A 20,505-nucleotide genomic window follows, 5' to 3' on the forward strand; every position below is an offset into this window, starting at 1 on the left:
CAAATAAGTGAAGCTTGGATTTCCAATGCATTTTCTTGGCCCGACTCCCTCCTCTCGGTTAAATATCTATTCAAGGTCAGACTTTAAGTAATCAAGAAAAACTTCTAACACTAATAAATTCTCTTGTTCAAATAAATATGGTCGATAAAAATGTAGTAGATTTAAATATTTGTTCATGTACATTTTTTTAGTTGAAATATTGTTTAATAATTATATTATTAATACAAATTCATCAACTTTATCAACAACCAAATTTTTAAAAAAATAAAAACCTTTCGGTCACCTTTGGTGAAGTGTATCCTCCCTACAATTTTTGGTTGTTAAGCACACCAATGTTCGAATGTGGACTACTATTCTCGAGTGACATGTTTCTCTTTCTAATTACTAAAAAGCGTAGTTGTCTACATATTTGGTATCGTATTAGTGGTATTAAAGACAATGAAACAAACGAGCTACAATAGTTTGACGGTTAAATAAAATGCATGCACTTTCAAACACAAGGACAACCCTGAAATCTGTTTTCAAGCTCACTGGAAAATCATTGTGATTTTTAATATGATGAAACACAAATGGCTAGTGCAACTTTATTAAGAGACTGTTTAGATATAAGTTAGAAGTATTTTTGAAAACTTTTCTATTAAAAACAATCTTTACTTTTAGTAAAAAAAAGTTATTAAAACCACTTCTACATAGGCTCTAAATATCAAACCGAAGTCATTCTTTAACTATGTTTCTAAGCCTACTTAGAAAGTGACATCCAGTGAACAGGTCAATGATTGGCACAACCAGCAATCTGAACCATGCGTTGCTCAACAAAAAAAATATAGAAATACTAAGATGGATGAAAAATTTAGGTATATTTGATTAGAAGAGCTAAAATGCCACCAAAAAACAGTTCAAAGGCTACAAAAATTAACCTTACAACTATTCACAACCTCGCGGAACATGGAAAAGCATTCACCTGTGCCAACAAAGCTTTCTCCCACCCTCTCGCAAAATTTCATAGGCAAGTTTATACTTTTCAATCGATGTTGCACCAGCATCTATGTATTTAGAAGCAGTTTCTCTTAGACTCCATAGCATCAAACTTTTTAGTTCCTGAGAGCTGCTCCATGATTCTATGTCAGGAAAAACCCCATCCTCGGCATTTCTTGTCCATCGGTGTAAGATGTAACGAGGAGGAACTTCTCTTAATTGCAATATCTGGAAAACCCTCAAAACGTGTCTACAAAGAACACCTTCATATTCAAACATCTGACAGCTACAATTAATGCTGAGATTTGATGCATTGCATGTAACTACATGCTTCTCCGTATCATTTCCACACCTACGCACCAAATATCTGCTCAGGCCTCCTTCCTCAAATATTTTAAACCCAAGATAGCTATAGCACTGCAATAGCTCTTTTTGGAATACCTTGAATACAGTAAGAGTGTAAAGCCTTCTACATTGTTCTTCTACTGGTTCTTTTGTTTGCAACATGGGTTGAAAATTAGAAGTATTAAAATCCTCTTTTCTTTCTTCCTCACGGCGTCGCTCGAGACCTCTTTCATACCGAGGAATGAACTCCACGAGAGGTGTCTGGGCATTTAAAAGTGCACCAAAGAATGAATCAAGGCTTTCATTCATGGGAATGCCAGCACAAAATGTGCTCTTTAAATATAATGGAACCCAAGATGGACGCTTCTCGTACATTTCTTTTAGCCAAGCATTATCCTTCAATTCATATTTATTGAGTAGGACATTCCAAGTGGCTTCAAATTCATCAATTGTCTGACTCTGGTAAACACATTTTTCGTAATCTTTTGTAAAGTCATCACCCATCAGACCCATGTTCTCTTGTTCCTTTGCCCTTAATTGCCACAATGAAAAGCGATAATGGGTTACAGGAAAGACTTTTGCTATTGCCCTCTGGATTGCAATGTCTTGATCGGCAATAACTGTCAGAGGCTGTCGGCCAGACATTGCCCGAAGCCATGTCTGAAACAACCAAGTGAAAGATTCTTCAGATTCTTCAGCAATTAGAGCACATCCAAGAAGCACAGGTTGCTTGTGATGGTTGACTCCAACAAAAGTAGCAAATGGTACCAAATAGACAGTTTTTCGGTATGATGTATCTAAGACAAGGACATCACCAAACTGACTACATGAATATCTAGATCTGCCATCCGCCCAAAATATGCTCATGCAATTACCGTTGTCAACTTCCACAGCAAAAAAGAATCCAGTATCTTCTGCTTGCCTCGATTGAAAATACTCTAAAAGCATGCTGTACCACTCACTTCTAATGTGATTTTGCCTTCCTCCTCTAGGGGCAGGGTAGTTATCTATTCTAAATAGGTCACCATTTACCAATCCCGTATCTACCTCTTCTGTCAAAATATTAGAAGCAGGAAGACTTTTTGCCCTGCCCTCCTTTTCAGAGTCCAGATCATGGTTATGATCTTTCCGGAGGCGGTCCACTATCCACTTTCCTGATGGCTGTCTCTTAATCCTTAAATAAGCTCCACAACCAACTCTTGAAGGGTGTTGGAACCCCTCTTTAGAGCAAACAAATCTACGGGATGTGATCAACCCATCATTCTTAGAACGAAACAATTGACCAATTCGAACTCCAAATCCAAAATGTGCTGCATATGCATTATAAAATTGGTAGGCTTCATTAGGTGAACTGAACTCCTGACCCACATAAGGTTCAGTCCTGGACTGCCCTTCAAGGTCTTCCTTTCTCATACGCTTGAAATCAATAATGCCAAAGGGACAGGAGGATTCATCATTGGCTTCTTCGAGCAATTTCTTCCTTGGCCTGCGAGGAAACTCAGTAATAGAGTTGATAGCTGCACCACCCTTTTGTTGCACTGTTGGAGTACAATTTTCACCACTGATATCAAGATTGTGATTATGGTCCTTATGAAAATGATCAATCACCCACTTTCCAGAACCATTTATTTGTACCCTTATGAATGCTGGACAGCCTGTTCTTGAACTGAGTTGATGTCCCTCCTTTGAGCACACAAATCTTCGAGAAGAAACCGACCCATCAGTTCTTGATCGATATAGCTGACCAATCCGAACTTTGAATCCCATTCGATTTGCATATGAAGTATAAAACTTAAGTGCATCATCTGCTGCATCAAATTCTAACCCTAGGTATGGCTCACAAGAAAAATCTATTTCGTCCTCCACACTAGCATTATTCATTGCCAGTTCAGTACCAACAGAATGCTCCTTTACAATCATGGTCCCGAGATCATATCCATTAACTTTTAAGTATCCACAATCATATGGACAATGGAAAAAAAACTCTAGGCGAAAACTGCAGTGTTTCAAACTCTTCCAAACTTTCAGGAGGTGAGATTAATTTTTCTTTTCTTCCACCTCCCTCTTCGAAGGCAAGCAGAGGCACATTCCAGTTTCACATGCTAAGGCAAGGGCACCCATCCCTGTAATAAGTGAAACATACAGACATGTAAAAGATACAAACATCAACACAGATAAGACCTTACTTGAAAATTTAATCATCTCTATCCTAATTCTTTGGGCACGTTTCTCCCATTTTCTCAGTGTGACCAAACAATTCGACAAGATAAATATCATGATCTAGAGGAGAAACAACTATAAAACAATTAATTAAAAACGAAAAAACGAAGTGAAGGCAGTAATTACAGGAATGAAAACTGGGACTAACTAATCGAAATAATCATTTGGTGTAAATTGAAGCTTTGAGCGAAATTATAAAATACCAACAAAAGTCAACGCAGCAAGAATTAGGGTTTCAGAAATAAAATATACCTTGAAACATTGATGAATTGGTTGGGAGATATAGAAAACTGAAATTGGAACGACGATTAGAAGAGCGGAATCAAAGGGAAGCTAACAATTTAGAAGAAGATAGAGAAAACGGTGATTGTATTCCGGTTTCTTCTTCACTATGAGTTTGGCATTGGCGATGGAAGTGTAGGAATTGGATATAAATAGGATCCGGATCCGCATCCGAATCCGAACACCATGTTTTTGTGGATACCTTCTGCAAAACCGTTTCCAATGCAGCCCACAAACTCCAACAATTTGGCCTCATTGTCCCAAAAACAAAACAATTAATTTTATCTTCAGATGAAAAAAATTAAATTAATTGAAAAAATAAGATGAAATTTGTTAATATAATTTTAAATTCATAAAATTCTAAATTATTTTTTAAAAACTTATATGGTTGTTATAATATTTTCAAAATATTTTAATTAATTTTTAAAAAACTCAAAAGACTAAAATAAACTAAACAAATATTTTTTAATTATATATAATAACTTGTTTAATTACATAATTTTTATAATGAAAGTTTTATGAATGCAATAACTCAATTTGTTTAAGAACATTTGTTATAAATTTAATCTATAATATTAATAATGACTATAATGGACATTGACTTATTTGTTTTTTCAAGTTTTGCAAATTTTTCATGGTATTTTTTATGTATAAATTTTGACAATTTTTCATGATATGACCTTAACTTGGTTTGGTGATTATCAAACTATCATTAACTAGACTTTAAAATTGTTCTTTCCCTCATCAAAGATTGTGTGTCTCCAAACCATCGTTATACAACGGTCATTTATAGTTGAAATATTGTTTTTACTCATACTTTCATATAAGAAAATCGGTGCATAGACTGGTTAGTTAAAGAAGAGACATCATTAATTGATATTTAGTTATAAGACAATTAATTTTTTTATTTTGTCTCTTTATTTTTCAATTTAACTCTAACCTAGTAAAATGTAATTAAATTAGTTTTAAATGATCTTGACATGTTGATCTTGATCTTTTTACACTTTTAATTATAATTCAAGTAGTAGTTGTTATTTGTTTTGAAATAAAAAATAATTCAATTAATTTTCTCTTAAGCCTTTTTTCAACAAAATAACATTATATATATATATATATATATATATATATTCAACAATTGTTTTTTATATTGAACTAATGTAATTGTCAATTACATTTTAAGAGACTTATTTGATAATTTTTTAGTTTTCAAAAACTAATATGGCAATACAAAGATTATAGAGTATTTACTTATCTATTGTTACATTTAATTGACTATGGAACTCACCAATGGGCTGTAAAATTGATTTTTTTTTTTAGTAAAGATAGAAAAGATTACAAAGATGATCGCAATGAGGATTAAACCTAGGTCCTCATGCTACTAACTACTCCAATCCCTCCCCACCCAACCACTAGGCTAACTTTAGTAGTTCTGTAAAATTGATTAATGTTGACAAAGAAAAACTATATTATTTGTATTAGAGTGAATTTTTGAAAATTGAATCAAATTGACCAATCATATAAAAAAAATCCATGAACAAATAACATGTCCAGTTCAAATAAATTACAAAATCAATTTAGTAAAACTTTTTCAAAGAACAAAAAAAAAGATTAAAATTGGTAAATAAAAATCAATTTACAGTGTTATATATTTTTTTTTATATTTTTCTTATTTTGCAATAAATAATGAAATATAATAATAAAATATTTAATATTTTATTAATATTTTAAAATAACAATAAAAATATATTAACTCAACTTTTTTTTTAAGTTTTAACAATAAATAATTAAAGATATAATAAGAAAATATTTAATAATTTATTAATGTTATAAAATGACAATCAAAATGTACTAACTCGATTCTTTTTTAAGTGTTGACAAAAAAAAGTAAATATATAATAAGAAAATATTTACTAATTTATTATTATTAAAAAAATAAAAATATATTAACTAGATTATTTTTGAAGTGTTGAAAAACATAATTAAAAATATAATAACACAATATTTAATAGTTTGTTAATATTATAAAATTAAAATTAAAATATACCAACACATATCTTTAAGTGTTGTTTAAAAATTTTAAACAGAATCCAGAAATATAATATTTTTTAAAAAAATAACTTTGATATTTTTATTATATTCTTTTCTATTTTTTACTTTACAATAAATGAAGTCTAACTGTAAGTGCGTAAATATTAATTCAAAATTGAGTAAAATATAAGAGTATAATTAACATTAAAAAAATTAATATTATATTAATTATTAAAAATAAAATAAATAAAATATTTTATCTTAAAAAATAAAAGACTAATAATCTTTGTTTTGATATTTTTCCAATTTAGAACTTTTATAACATGTAATATTTTACTTATTGTATATAATACATAATGAGCAATTAAAAAAAAGGAATTGGATAATTGGTTAAACAAATTAAATTTTTTCATCTATCTTGTAAAAAAAGGAAATGGGGTTTTTTTTTTATGAAACATTGAAAAAAAGTTATCTATTTAATAATTTATATGAATAAAAAAATCTAATTATTAAGAACTTAAAGAATTATAGTGGATCCTTGTTGATGTTTACCATTTTACCATCATGACATCTTGAAAGTGAGTCATACTTCATTAATGTATGGAATATGACAAAGGTAAAGTGTTAAACTATTTTTATTGATGTCATGTTATATAGGTCTGAGTCAAATATCTTATAGTTTTTTTTTTAAATGAGTAATATTATTTTTTTACTAAAAATATTAACACAAGACATTTAATACTTGTGTTCTTTAACTAATAATTGAAGTTTAATCTATGTTTGTTTATGATAGATCAAAATATGATATTGGATGCTTTAGGATATAAATTTTAATGATAACAAACATAAACGTTTTTTTTAGAGAAAAATCTTTCAGACCATACTATAAGACAAATCAATATAGATGATTAGTTATAATGATGTGTAGTATTTCAAATGAATTATTCCATCTATAAGACAAATTCATTTAATATATATTTGGAATAAAAAGATTATTCAGTACTTACTTTAAAAATGAACGAAGAGATGCTTTGTGTTAGAGAAAGGACAAGCAAATCCTTCAAAGCATGCAAAATCTTAGAAAAAGTCATTTCTGACAACTTGGTGAAACACATTTAATGGTTACAATTAATGTACCACGAACACCTCTTCTCATAATTAACTGAGACAAAGATAAACGAAACAAGCCGATGAGAGATGCTCAAGGATTTGCGACGATCTTCTTCATAAATCACTTATATAAAAGAATCTTGAAGATTCAGAAAGAAGTTAGAGCAATAATTGTAAAAATTTATATTCTTTCTTTCAGTAAAAAATTTTGTACTTAATTTAGTTGTATCATGTATTGATGGTAAGACAAAATAAAAAGTGATTTCTCAACTTTAATTATATGTTATTGCTTGAAGTCTAAAATTGCTTGATTGTAAAGAATACTTATTTGTTGAAGTCTAAAGAGACTTGATTTTAAAGAATATTTGTTTGTTGGAGCCTGGAGAGGCTTTATTGTTAAAAATACTTGGTTATTGAAGCCTGAAGAGACTTTATTGTAAATAATACTTGGCTATTGAAGCACGAAAATATTTTGTTGTTCAAAGAATATTTAGGTTGAGCCAAAAGTGACTTGAGAAAAAATACTTATATCTTTGTAAAAGATAGTAAAACTTGATCAGATTAATCAAGAATTGGACATAATCTTGGTGATTTACCTGAATTAGTATAAAAATACTTTGTACTTTTTGTTCTTAACTCTTCATCTACACTCATAAGATATTTTGATATTACTTCACTATTTCAAAAAAGTGTTAATTTCTTTTTATTGACATTATTTAATATCCTTCTAGTATTTATCTTTTTTCCACAGTTTAACATCCTGTTTTTCAAAAAATAGATAAAAAATAGTTACTTAAATAATATTTATAATATATATTTAATTAATTTATTTAGTTGAGCTCATAATATAAACAAAAGGCCTTTTATTAATTAAAATAAGTAAAAATAAATGTGGGTTAGAGGGTTATCTTATGAGTTTGAACTTTAGAAATCCAACCCATAGTCTAGCCTACTAATAAAAAAAAAAGGAAGAATTAGGTCATATATATTAGTTTATTGAAACCATAAGAGAACCTTAAAAGGAAATCCTTAAGGAAAATCCTGAGGAGCGTGTGGAGTAGCTTCAAATTGTGGAGATCGTGCTTCTTGTTCTAGAGATTGTCATCTAAGTTAAGAAATAATGCATTTTTGTATCACCTTTCGGGCACATATGAGGGTATAGATAATGAGGCGATCTCTAAGCTTCCTTACGGCTTATAATTGAATGTTTGTTGAGATGATTGATGTTTTGAGATTGATATTGTTTTATGATGATAGATTGTTATCATTTTCATGTTTATGATGCTGGATTGTGATATGTCATATGTCTAGTTGTTTGAGGGCTAGGGTTTGTATAAATTGAAGGTTTGATATGATTTGAATGATCAAGTCTTAATCGGTGGTTTATAATTGTGTTATGAGTGAATTAAGAGGTTTTTATTGATTGATTTGGAGTAATAAGTGTTAAGAGCAAATTGGAAGGGTCGAGTTGGAATGCAATTTTTTGAAGTGCAAAATTTGTGATCACACCAAGCTTAAGTTCAAGGCATTGGGTGTGACGAGGGCAAAAAGGCTCTTCCCTCTCCATGTTAGGCATGGGAAGTGTCGTGTCGAGCATAGGATCCATAGAGACGTCCTCGATAGGAGTATTCATGGATTGGTTTTTTTTTCAGAAAACCAATCCAAACCGAACCGAACCGTTTTATAAAAGTAGATCGGTTAACTGATCCATTTTTAATAAGTGGGTCGATTTAGTTTTTTTAAAATACGGATCAATTTTTTTTAAATTGGATCGGTGTGGTGCAGTTATCCACTTTTTACTCATATATGGATTGGTTTTTTTTAAAAACCAAACCGAATCGAACCGATCCACTTTGTAAAAATGGATCGGATAACTGAACCGGTTTTATAAAGTGGTTTGGTTCGGATTTTTTTCAAAATGAATTGGATTTTTCAATATGGATCGGTTTGAATCAATTTGGATTTTTTGCACACCCCTAGTCCTCGACCTCTTGATGTCAGGTGAGAGTAATATCTTGTCATGATCCATTTAATGTTGATTTTACAAAAGTATTGTGTCAGGTGTGACCTCATCCTTGCCGAGCATAATCCTTCCATAGATGTTTTTATTCTCTCCATGCTAGGTGTGGGAGACATCACGTTGGGTTTCAATACAATAGAGAGGTCCCTAACCTCTTAGCACCGAGCATAATATCGAAAACATGTGAGTGTATAGAGTTTGGTCGATTATAAAGAGGATTTAAGAAACATGAGAGGAAAACTAGAGCAATAATCAAAGGAATGAAGAGTGAGCTATAGTTATCATAATTGTGTAATTAGATAGGGAATAAGAACAATAATTATTAAGGGATGAGACATCACAAGAGACTATGAAGGAGTGTTGCGATTTGTAGAAACAGTTTTATGCTTAAATTATTTCCTTTTTTCAAAAGTAATTTTTATTAATTAAAGTATATGAGGTTTTATATGATGTATTAAGATATGTGAATCATTTTATCTTGGAAGCAAGTTTTAAATTTTAATAAGTGTTATTTTATTATTATATTTCATTAAAAAAGTTTTGAAGTTGAATGGTATCACACTTTAAACATGAAATGTAACGGAAAGTATCACTATAATATTGTAGGGATAAACTAATAAAAAATAGTTATATCTCTGTATTAAAAAAAATTGAATGCAGGAATAACACGCATGGTGACAAATTTAATGATTTTTTTTGTGCACCGATTGGTTTTCTTATGATTATATATATTTAATTAATTTAATATGAATTTTAATATTATAATATAATATTTGATTTAGTCATTTAATTTGTGGAATGATGAATGGTTACTTTTTTGTGTGTAATTTAGACAAGCATTATTATTAATTATTTGTAGAGATGAAGCGTGGGCGTATTTGAGGTTGGTGGTGGTGGAAGCATAGCATTATCATTTATCATCCAAAGATGTTCGAGGCACAGCCATACACACGTGCGAAGACCGAGGAATTCGACCTCGAATCAGGCGAAACCCTCTACCCAGGCCTCAGCGCCGGCGAGAATCAGCTCCGATGGGGCTTCATCCGCAAGGTCTACGGCATCCTCTCCGCTCAGATCCTCCTCACCACGCTCGTCTCTCTCATCACCGTTTTCTATTCTCCCATCAACCATCTCCTCAAGGGAAATTCCACCCTCCTTCTCTTCCTCCTCTTCCTTCCCTTCATATGTAAGTCAAACACACGCTTCTCTTTACTTTTCCCTATTCAGATCTCAAATCTCAAATCTCAAATCTCAAATCTCATCTCGCTCGCAGTTTTGATTCCTCTCCTCAAGTACCAGCAGAAGCATCCTCATAATTACATCTTCCTCGGACTCTTCACCGTCTCCATCAGCTCCACCGTCGGAGTCACCTGCGCTAACACCGACGGTTCGTCTTCGTCTCTGCTCTGTTCTGTTCAATTTCATTCACATCGTTGATATGAAATGAATGTTTTTGGTTTTGTTTAGGGAAAATTGTGCTGGAGGCGTTGATTTTGACCTCGGCCGTTGTTTCCTCTCTGACGGGCTACGCCTTTTGGGCCTCCAAGAGGGGCAAGGATTTCACCTTCCTCGGCCCAATTTTGTTCACTTCCCTCTTTACTCTCTTCCTCACCGGCATGATGCAGGTCCGTTTCTCATTTCTTCCTCCCTAATCACTAATTCCTATCATTTCATGTATTGTATTGTATTGTATTGTATTGCAGATGTTCTTCCCTCTTGGGCCTACGGCCCATGCCATCTACGGTGCAGTTGGGGCTATGATATTCTCTGGATATATTGTGTACGACACTGACAACCTCATAAAGCGATTCACTTATGATGAGTACATTGGGGCTTCTGTCACTCTTTATCTCGACATCCTCAACCTCTTCCTTTCCATCTTGAGGATGCTCAGGGAGGCAAATAATTGAGGTTCACTAATGTTGTCTCATTCAAACTCTTTATAATACTACTGCATTCTGCTTCTCTTATGATCCAATGCAGCTTATGATATACTTTGTTTACATGAAATTTAAAGATTTACAATTGTATGTATGCTTGCGTCACTCGTGTAATAATCTAATCTCCCTTTGCTTGTGTCAACACATTTCTCATGTTGCTATCGTCTAATTTTCCTCAGGGGTGTAAAACCCACTGTTATTTTGGTGCACTGCCAAATTGCATGTGGAGCTATAGCAATATACTCTCTTTTATCGACTGGATGTATGTGTATCCCACTAAGACTCGTCGAATGGGGAAGGTTATCTATATGTTTAGTGAAATCTACATAAATTTCAATAGCAGAGAATGTGTACAAGAGTGTTGGAAAGAATATGTTCGCTAATATTTCTCCAGCTTACAACTTTGGAACTTTGAAACAAAGACAACTTGGAAACGTTTATTTGTGCCGTAAACTGCTCAAGTTTTTTATGTACTGAAAGTTTATTGGAGAATAAATGATCTATTGATTCAACTCCTGATTCACTAGCTCATGGCCATGATTTTTAAAACATTGTTTCCAAGTTATCCATTGAAAATTTTATTCACTATGAACTTTCAAACTACATATTAAAATTTTTAAGATTGAATTATAATCTGCTAGCGAACATTTTCGTGATATCAGCCAAAAATGGAGCTTCTATTTCAAAGAGCTCAAACACCCAATAATGCCACGTGGCACGTGCACTCTTCTCGTGTACTGCTAAATGTATGTTGCGAAACCATGACAAGAAAAGACTCGAACAAAAAGCTATGCTCAAGCAAATAGTATCGATTTTTGATTGAATAAGAATAATCATTAGGTCTAGGAATACCCTTGTTTTTTATATGGCAAGCTTTGAACATTTGTTCTTTATACTTTTCCTTTGCTTTGAGATTTATTGAGCTTATATCTGTTCAAGTAAAACTCTTGATCTTCTTTTTGTTAAAGTTTTATTCGCAAATAAGCATATGTTATTTGTCTTCTACTTAATCAGATGCTAAGGTGCTGAATAAGTTTGAAAGCTTTTACTGCACAGGGCAATAGTATGCTTAACGACACAAACACATAGAAAACTCATCGTTTGTTTCAATAAATAATAAGGAGCCTAACTCGGTTGAACATATTATTATAAAGTCTCTTAATATTCAAGACAGTCTTAATAAATAAAAAATAATCGAGTAAGTTCTTTTAAAAATTTCCTCACAAACATTTTTTTTCTTTAAATAAATAATCAATCTGATCCTTTTAAGTAACGAACTATATAAATAATCTTTAAAACAATGAAAATTCATCGATTTAGTTTTTATGTTAATGTATTGTATTAATATTGAGAGGCTAATTTAAAGAATTTTGCAACACTTTAGAGTGTATATAACATGATTTCTAATACTCCAATGCTACTAATATAATTTTATTACTTTAACTATTAAGTTGATGGTTCACTTTTCCATCGCATCCGCAGTTCCATTTAGACTTTGTGAGCTTATGTAACAATAACACTACTATTCGAAATCTGTCAACTAGGATGAAAAATCATTCGAGTTGAGTGGAACTAATATTTAACTTATTTTATAGTTTCATTCGAGTTTGATAAGAACTATTTTTTCAATTCAAATTTAAGTGGATTCAAGCTAATTTACAATTCGATTCAATTTGTCTGCTTGAATTACATAAATCAAATAAATTCTAAAATTTTATTTTAATAATAGATTTTAGATGAAATAATTATTTAATTATTTAAAAAAATAATAGTTTATTTTATTAACATTGAAAGATTACAAGATTTGACTCCTAAAAAAAATATAATTACAACCAAAGTATTTATAAATAAATATTACTCCATCTTATATAAAATTATTAAAAAAGATCTAATCTTTAATCATGAAATTTTAAAGGGTCAACTTCTCTTATTTTTAATTTATAATTGATTTATAAAGATTCTTTCAAATTTTAACAATTTGAAATTAGATAGAAAGTTAATTATATAAATTATATATTTATATTTGAGTGATTCATGGACCAAACAAGTTAAACAAATACATAATTCAAGTTCGACTCATTTATTTATCAGAGCTCAAATTTAACTTATTTAATTTATGAGTCAAATTCAACAAGTTGATTATCGAATCGAGTTTCAAATTATTTTCGAATTAGTTTGATTCATTGTCACCTTTATTATCAATAAAAAAATTCAAGTTATAAAAAAGTTCATAAACTAAAACTAACATATAAGTCATGATTATATAAAACTAAAATTCATTTACTCGTTAAATTTTAGTGCATAAATCTTAATTTTATATTATAAATTACGATATTTTCATTTAATTAAATTGATTAACAAAATAATAAATTAATCCCGTGTATCACACGAGTATCTTTTTCGATTGTGTAAGATTAAAGTATTTAATCATTTTTTCTTTGCCTAAATATGTGTAAAGTCTCTATATATAACTTCATCCTCTGTCAGTCCTTTTAATTTAAATTTTTATTTAGATAGTTGACATTTTCTTTACGTATTCCTTTTTAATCCTCATTATTAATCCTGATTAGTTTAATGTTTTTGACAAAACTAAAAAAATATTATAAAAAGTTAAATTAATAAAAAAAATATTTTGAATTAAGATAATTTTTTATGCACAATTCAATTAAGTAATATAATTAAGGTAATTATATATAATTTTATAATTTATTATAATTTTAAATATATTGTAAATAATACCTTTTATTGTTTTAAATATTTTTCTTACTTTTGAATTCACTAATTTACTTTTAATATATTTGCAAAAGCTTAAGTTGTTTTTATGATTGAGATTAAGAAAGGAGTTCAAAACAACTGAACTAACAGTTAAACTTGGGATAGCAGATTTTAGGGTTTGAAATGTTCTTTTAAATTTCTTTTCTTAGAAGGTTAGGGAAAAACAAATCACTTAGTTGACCAACTCATATGCTCTAAGGAATGGATCAGTTGTTGCGGTTATTGGATTAATTTATTTAAAAGTTACATATAAATTTATAATTAAAAAAATTTGTTGAGATTAACCCGTGCATTGCACAGCTTTCCCCACCAATTGTGTCTTCTTGGCACATACTATTTCATCGCTTATATTAATAGACCATGCTATTAAGTTGGTAATAACTCGTAACTCGCATTCAGCATCCAAGTGTCACATAGAGCAAACATTTCTGTCAGCAAAGTTTCTAAAATGATAACACGCAACCTATACCCTTCTTGTTCCAATATGTAGTTAACTTATTATATAACTTTGGAAAATGACACCAAAATAAAGTTTGATCATCCATGAAAATCCAATGAATTGCAATTGCACTAGTACACGTAACAAACTAGTTTGTTGGGACATCAAGTAGGATATTAATTACAAAATAATTCTCACAAAAAACGAGAGAGAAGCTTGTAAGAAAGTCCATAAGCCATTGCAAGACGTGTTATAACACAATTACTTGTTAATGAATTCCTTCGTATGTTTGAAAACCCGTCCAACACTAAAGTATGTAGCAAGGTCCAAAAACCGCGTCAAATTGAATTAGAAGCTATAACTTCTGATTTGTATCATGGAGAGAATATGCACTTCAACCTTACAAACTACTTCCCAAACAGCACTACATCTCTCAGAAACTTAATTATTGCTCTCACGTTTTTAACCATTTGAACGTATATTTTTCTATTCTCGAAATGTGCATCTAGACGCTTTAGTGTTTGGAAAATCAACTGAATTTGGAATTCGGAAAACCTCTGCTGAACGTGATTTAAATGTGTTTCTAAACACACAGTAATCACAGCTGGTTTTTGTAAAAGAGAAATGGCTTGTTCTTGTTAATTTATTATCATAAGCAAACCTATATCATACATATTGGTTGCTCCATAAACAAGAACGAATACATCTTTATTGTCGAGCACAATTTCTACCACGGAAGATCATCACAATACTAATCTGACATTCAAAATTTAATCAAGGAAACAAAATCATTACAAAGACAACTCAACACACCAATAAGAAGATTGGTGCAAAATCACCCAATCCAAACCGATTCAAAGGGTTGGGTTCCGCTGAAATATGTAAACGAAAAATTTAAAGCAAAGGAAAAAAAGTATATTATCTAGACTTCTTCAAATCATATTGCTCCCTCCCCAATACTGAAGAACTTTCATAACAGAAGCGAAGGATCGAAGAGAAAAACAAGAGCCACCTATTTACTTAGAGACACATGTTTAATATTGTGACGTATATTGGAGTATGGATTTTTTTGCTGTCCCTGATTTAGGGAGACAAAACGCTTACCCCACCGCATATCCCATACCATGTTTAGGTAAATGCAAACAATTACATGATGCTGGAAGCTTAACTCGACTAAATAAATTCCTACTGAAGTGCAGCTCTGGTATAAGTAGTTTAAGTAATTTCATTTGAGGAGTCAATGCTGGAACAGATATATCAGTAATAAGGTGGCTCCATATGACATGATTATGTTATCCTTTAAAAATAGGAACAACAAATAACTGAACAAGCCTTCCTTTAAAAATATACACCGAATACGGTGCAAGAACCTGAACCTTCCTCAAAGAGGATGAAGAATCCACATGAACTTACGAATTAAACTTTCAACTAGTGTCCACCTTCTGACTTAAGCGTGTATAAGGCATAAAAAACAGTTTATTTACATTTTTTAAGTTAAAAGAAAAGAATTATACACTTAATAAGCAATCTGTTTTTAAAAATTGAAGGACCAATGATTTGAACCCACAATCTGGTCATGATTTAACAGCCTCATCATCATCTTCAATATCCCAACTAAGATCCTCATCTTGGTCTGCCACACTCAACTTCTTCCGCAAATCAATCCTATTGGCAGACCCAACGGCATCCTCTTTACTCTCCTCATTGCTTTCAATATCCTCAATTTCATCCCAGCCAATGTCTTCTTCCCCAGGCATTGAAGGCTGGGTTGAAACAACTGAAATATCACTGTCTTTGCAAGATCCATTGTTATCATTATCTGTCTTAACTTCCGATGCTTCTTTCTCTTCACATTTGACATCCAACTTATCCCCATCCGCACTTACATTCGCAGGAACATTAGATGCCACATTCTCTGACATATCATCAACACCCGTTTTAGATTCAGGAGCAGCAACACCCTTCCCATCATCCTCCATCTCCAATTCCTTCTTCCCAGCCTGAACATTCTCAACACCCTTCCCACCATCCTCTATCTCCAAATCCTTCTCCCCAGCTTGAACATTCTCAACAACACCACCACAGGCACCAACATCAGCAGAATTTTCCTCCTTCTCCTTTGAAACCCTAATAGGCTCATACCCATCATTGTCGTTGTCATCATCATCATCAAAATCCCAACTCAAATCCTCTTCATCATCCCCAGCAATTGCGCGCTTCACGAGCTTAGCTCTGGCATCCTCAGCTTGCTTCAGCTTATGGAGCCTATAAAAATACCTGCTCCAGAAACTCTCATCATCAGTCCTATAAGGCACAACCTTCTCATAAATCTCCTCAACAACCCCATTCTCTTCAATCAAACCCCTAATCTCCTCACCTTTCTTGTCCAACTCAAACCCTAATTTCCACTCATTGAAATTCCCCAAATCCTCAGGCTCCTCCAAATAGGTATTCTCATCACTCTGAAGCGCACGCACCAACGTATCAAACCTACTATACCGTTTCAAATCACCACTACCACTACCACTCTTGCCAACATTGTTATTATTATTATTATTACTACTATTTTCGTAATTGCTCGAATCGGAATCGAAATCAGAGGCTAAAAGAGTTTCCCTACCGTGAGAGATTATCTGCGCCGTCGAATTCCACACGGTGCTGCCGATGTCGTCGATGGCCTGGCCGACAGACTCCAGCGACTCCTGCGCCACCGACGCGCCGGCGTCGAGCGACGCCGGGAGGTCCATGACGGCGCGCGAGGCGGCTTCGCGGATGACCGCCGTCTCCTTCCGCAGGCCGGAGCCGAATTCCTCGAGATCGCGGCGGTAGTTCCCGAGGACGGACTCGGATTTCGAGGCTAGGGTTTGGATGAGGCCGCCGAAGCTCCAAACGGTGTCGCTCTGCGGCGGATCGGGGCTGTCCGACTCGGGCGGCGGCGAGTCGGGGTCGTCGGAGAAGACGGAGGAGAAAAAGTTCATGGCGGTGTTTGGAAGAATGTAGAAAGAGTTTGCGGATTTATAATTTATAATACACGATGTGATATGATGCGCATTAATGTAAATGGGATCACATTCATCATGTCACATCACATCCAATTTTTCAGTTCAAAATTTCTTTGAAGTGCTATGCTACCGTCCAATATTTCAAACCACTCCTTTTTAGTTTAGGTGCTGTGTCTCACAAAGATTTGCGTTCGTGGATTTATTTTTTATAAAAAATATTTTCATCTCTAACTTTTTAAACTGTTATTATTTATCTTAAATTTTAGAGTAAATTATACTCACATATTAAAATTTTATGAAATTATATTAACACTTTCTTCTTAATTTCTCTTTTAAGGGGTCGCAATTCGTAATGTAATATTTTTTAAATAATTAAAAGTTTTAAAGTAACTTAGAAGATGTGCTACTATAATATATGGTATTTATACAATTTTATGAAACTTAAGAAGAATTAGTCTAATATATTCTAAGATTTTTTTAATGAATAAAAAATTAACGACACAATCAAATACATATAATAAAATTTAAAATTAATAATAATATTTATCATTAATTTTCTTAATAATTATTACTATATTTTATCTTAAAATAAGATCTTTTCATTTTAAGAATATCAAATCTAAAATTAATTATAATATTTATTAATAATTATTATTATACTTTATCTCTAAAATGAAATCGGTCTAATCCATAATAAATATAGGATAAAAAGAGGAATAAATAATACTTTTATAAAGTCAAAAGTTAAACTGAAGATTTTATAATTTAATGACTAAAGTATTTTATATTTTTATGTATAAGAATGGAACTTGATATCCAAAGAATAAAACAATTAGTCTACTAACCAAATCATCTGGACCCATTTGTATTTGATGAATAAAGTGATAACGTTGAAATGGTTAAAAGATGAGACTTTTTTTTTTTAATATATCAATTTTTTTTTTTCTGAATAACCTCACCCCATTTTATTTACCAAAATGACCCATTTACTGTTTAAGGTGAGAAATCGGTTAAGGGGGAACCGATTTCTCACCTTCAGTTTCTCAAAGTTAGAAAATAATGCAGTGAGAAATCGGTTGTACGTTAACCGATTTCTCAACTGCATATTTTGTTTTTTTTTTTTTTTTCGTTTTTGGTTTTTTTTTTTCGTTTTTGTTTTTTTTATAGTGTTTTTTTTTTCGTTTTTGTTTGTTTGTTTTTTTTTTTGTTTTTGTTTTTTTTTTCGTTTTGTATTTTTTTTTTTCGTTTTTTTTTTCGTTTTTGGTTCATTTTTCTTGTTTTTTTTTTTATTCTTTCCAGATTTTTAATTTTCTTATATTCATATTTTAATTATAAATTTTTGAAAATTTTTAGTATTTTTTAAATAAAATAGTTTAGTTAAGTTTTTAGAATAAAAATAATTAATGAAATAATTATTAATTTTAAATTATAAAAATGTATTTAAAATTAAATTTAAAGAATAAAATTGAATAAAAATAATTTTAAATAGAATATTTTAAAAAGAAAATATTATGATAAATGACAACTTTAAATAAAAACAACATTAATTGAGATGAACAACTTGAAATAAAAATAAAATACAATAACAAAATAAGAGATCGAATAAAAAAGAACAACAACAAAATTACAATCCAGGAAATTACAATCCAACTTTAATGATGTCTATGTCCACCCGTTCCACACCTCGGAGGTTGTCGGTTCCTTGTTGGGTTTCGACGACCAATGCGTGGTTGTTGTGGTTCAACCTGGTCCTCGTCATGTTCTATATTAACAGTATCGGTAACTGGATTTGACGAACCACTTCCACCGACCTCAGAGTGATAAGACGAAAATGAAGGGAAATTCATGCTTTGCATGTAATTATATGCACTTTGTGGTGTGTGTACATCGATGCCAAAAAGATTGCTCATGAAGTCCTATGTTGGGGTTGTTGTTGATGGTGGTGTGTACATGAATTGTTCATGGTGCGTATGAAATGATGGATAAGACTGAGGATGTTGTTCCACACTATAAGGTGGGTGATTATCTCCAGCCATTGGGAATGTTGTTGCAGTTGTTGTTGGGAGTTGCGTACTAGAAGTGGATGCATGAGATGAAGAATTGTTAGAATATATTTAGCATATATTCTCTTATTACTTGTATATATCTTTATTTAGCTAGTCAATATTTGTTACCATAATTTCAGCCATTAGTTAGCTATTTTATAGCCTATCTTGGCGCTTGTATCTTGTATATATTACTCTGATTTGTAATGCAATGACACGGAATCAATTTCCTTCATGGTATCACAGACAGTTTCAATCCTATCTCTTGAACCCTAGCCGTTCATCTTTTTCTTCTTCCCCCATTCTTCTTCTCACTCTCAAACATGGCAGAAAGCGCCAAATTTCACCCTGCCCTCACTATCACCAATGTGAAATCTCTTGTTCCTGTCACATTAGATAACGAGCAGGCTCTGTATCACTCATGGGCTGCTTTGTTTACCAACCTTACTCGGGTTCACGATCTCTACGATCATATTGTCCCACCCACAGAGGAACCTGCCAGAGCAGCATACCTTGCTGCAAAAACAGCCGATCCTGCCATGTGGAAACGTCTTGACGCTGCGATTCTCCAGTGGATATATGGCACCATTTCCTCTGACCTTCTCCTTGCTATCCTACGACGCAATGACACAGCCGAGGGAGCATGGAAACGGCTCGAAGCTTTATTTCAGGACAATAAGGCTTCGCGAGCAACCCTCCTCGAAGAAGACTTCACCGGTGCCGTTTTCGAGGAACACCATACCATCGACACCTACTGCAATTACCTTCAATCTCTTGCAGACCGGCTTGCGGATGTTGATGCCCCGGTGTCAAATGGGCGGCTCGTGTTACGTCTCACAGGTTCCTTGCCAGAGGCCTACAGTGGTACGGTTGATTTCATCCAAAATCAAGAGCCCCTACCTTCATTCGAAAGCTGTCGATCACGGTTGAAAATGGCAGAGCGCACCCTCAAAGCACGTGTCGCACGTGAATCCGGGACCCGCGGTGGCACAGCCATGGTTGCAGCAACTAGCAATGACTCCTCCTCTGCTCCTAAACGCAACAACAGTAACAACAAAGGGCGCAACAACAACAAAAATAAGGGGAACGGCAAAACGTCCGGTCAGCAAGGTGGGGCCAGGAGTGGTCAGTCCAGTCAGTGGCAGCCACGTCCTCAAGCTCAGTCTCAATGGCCACAGTGGCAGCCAAATTGGGGAGGGTGGACCATTCCACCATGTCCTTTCCCTGCCTATTCTTGGCAGCCACGACCAAATTACACGGCCCAACGACCACCTACTGGGCCTGGCGTGCTTGGGCCTAAACCTCAAGCCTTCAATGTCATGAC

At 32.6% G+C, this 20,505-nt stretch overlaps 3 protein-coding genes across 3 annotated transcripts; 1 reads left to right on the forward strand and 2 right to left on the reverse strand.

Annotated features, from left to right (window-relative positions):
* Positions 1-838: 838 nt before the first annotated feature.
* On the reverse strand, positions 839-4,005 carry LOC109795002 (protein FAR1-RELATED SEQUENCE 7). The gene is made up of 2 exons (XM_020354401.3): positions 3,793-4,005; positions 839-3,443 (listed from the first exon to the last, which is right to left on the reverse strand). The coding sequence occupies exon 2, from the start codon at positions 3,238-3,240 to the stop codon at positions 958-960; it is 2,283 nt and encodes a 760-aa protein (XP_020209990.1). The 5' UTR covers positions 3,241-3,443; positions 3,793-4,005; the 3' UTR covers positions 839-957.
* Positions 4,006-9,848: 5,843 nt separating this feature from the next.
* LOC109787972 (Bax inhibitor-1 family protein) lies at positions 9,849-11,176 on the forward strand. The gene is made up of 4 exons (XM_020346590.3): positions 9,849-10,166; positions 10,254-10,367; positions 10,448-10,605; positions 10,684-11,176. Exons 1-4 carry the CDS (start codon positions 9,908-9,910, stop codon positions 10,888-10,890), a joined length of 738 nt encoding a protein of 245 aa, XP_020202179.1. The 5' UTR covers positions 9,849-9,907; the 3' UTR covers positions 10,891-11,176.
* A 4,277-nt stretch (positions 11,177-15,453) lies between these two features.
* On the reverse strand, positions 15,454-17,163 carry LOC109795083 (uncharacterized). The gene has a single exon (XM_020354495.3). The coding sequence runs from the start codon at positions 17,110-17,112 to the stop codon at positions 15,709-15,711; it is 1,404 nt and encodes a 467-aa protein (XP_020210084.1). The 5' UTR covers positions 17,113-17,163; the 3' UTR covers positions 15,454-15,708.
* Between the last annotated feature and the right edge of the window lie 3,342 nt (positions 17,164-20,505).

Source organism: Cajanus cajan, chromosome 1 (assembly GCF_000230855.2).
Source record: "Cajanus cajan strain Asha chromosome 1, NIPB_CcT2T_4, whole genome shotgun sequence".
Classification (NCBI taxonomy): domain Eukaryota; kingdom Viridiplantae; phylum Streptophyta; class Magnoliopsida; order Fabales; family Fabaceae; genus Cajanus; species Cajanus cajan.

What these genes read in the sequence shown, in the direction of transcription:
- LOC109787972 (XM_020346590.3), top strand. Translation starts at nt 9,908, where the DNA reads ATGTTCGAGGCACAGCCATACACACGTGCGAAGACCGAGGAATTCGAC. An exon ending in CCTCTTCCTTCCCTTCATAT is followed by an intron (nt 10,167 to 10,253) that starts GTAAGTCAAACA and finishes TCTCGCTCGCAG; the next exon opens with TTTTGATTCCTCTCCTCAAG. An exon ending in CACCTGCGCTAACACCGACG is followed by an intron (nt 10,368 to 10,447) that starts GTTCGTCTTCGT and finishes GGTTTTGTTTAG; the next exon opens with GGAAAATTGTGCTGGAGGCG.
- LOC109795083 (XM_020354495.3), bottom strand. Translation starts at nt 17,112, where the DNA reads ATGAACTTTTTCTCCTCCGTCTTCTCCGACGACCCCGACTCGCCGCCG.
- LOC109795002 (XM_020354401.3), bottom strand. Translation starts at nt 3,240, where the DNA reads ATGATTGTAAAGGAGCATTCTGTTGGTACTGAACTGGCAATGAATAAT.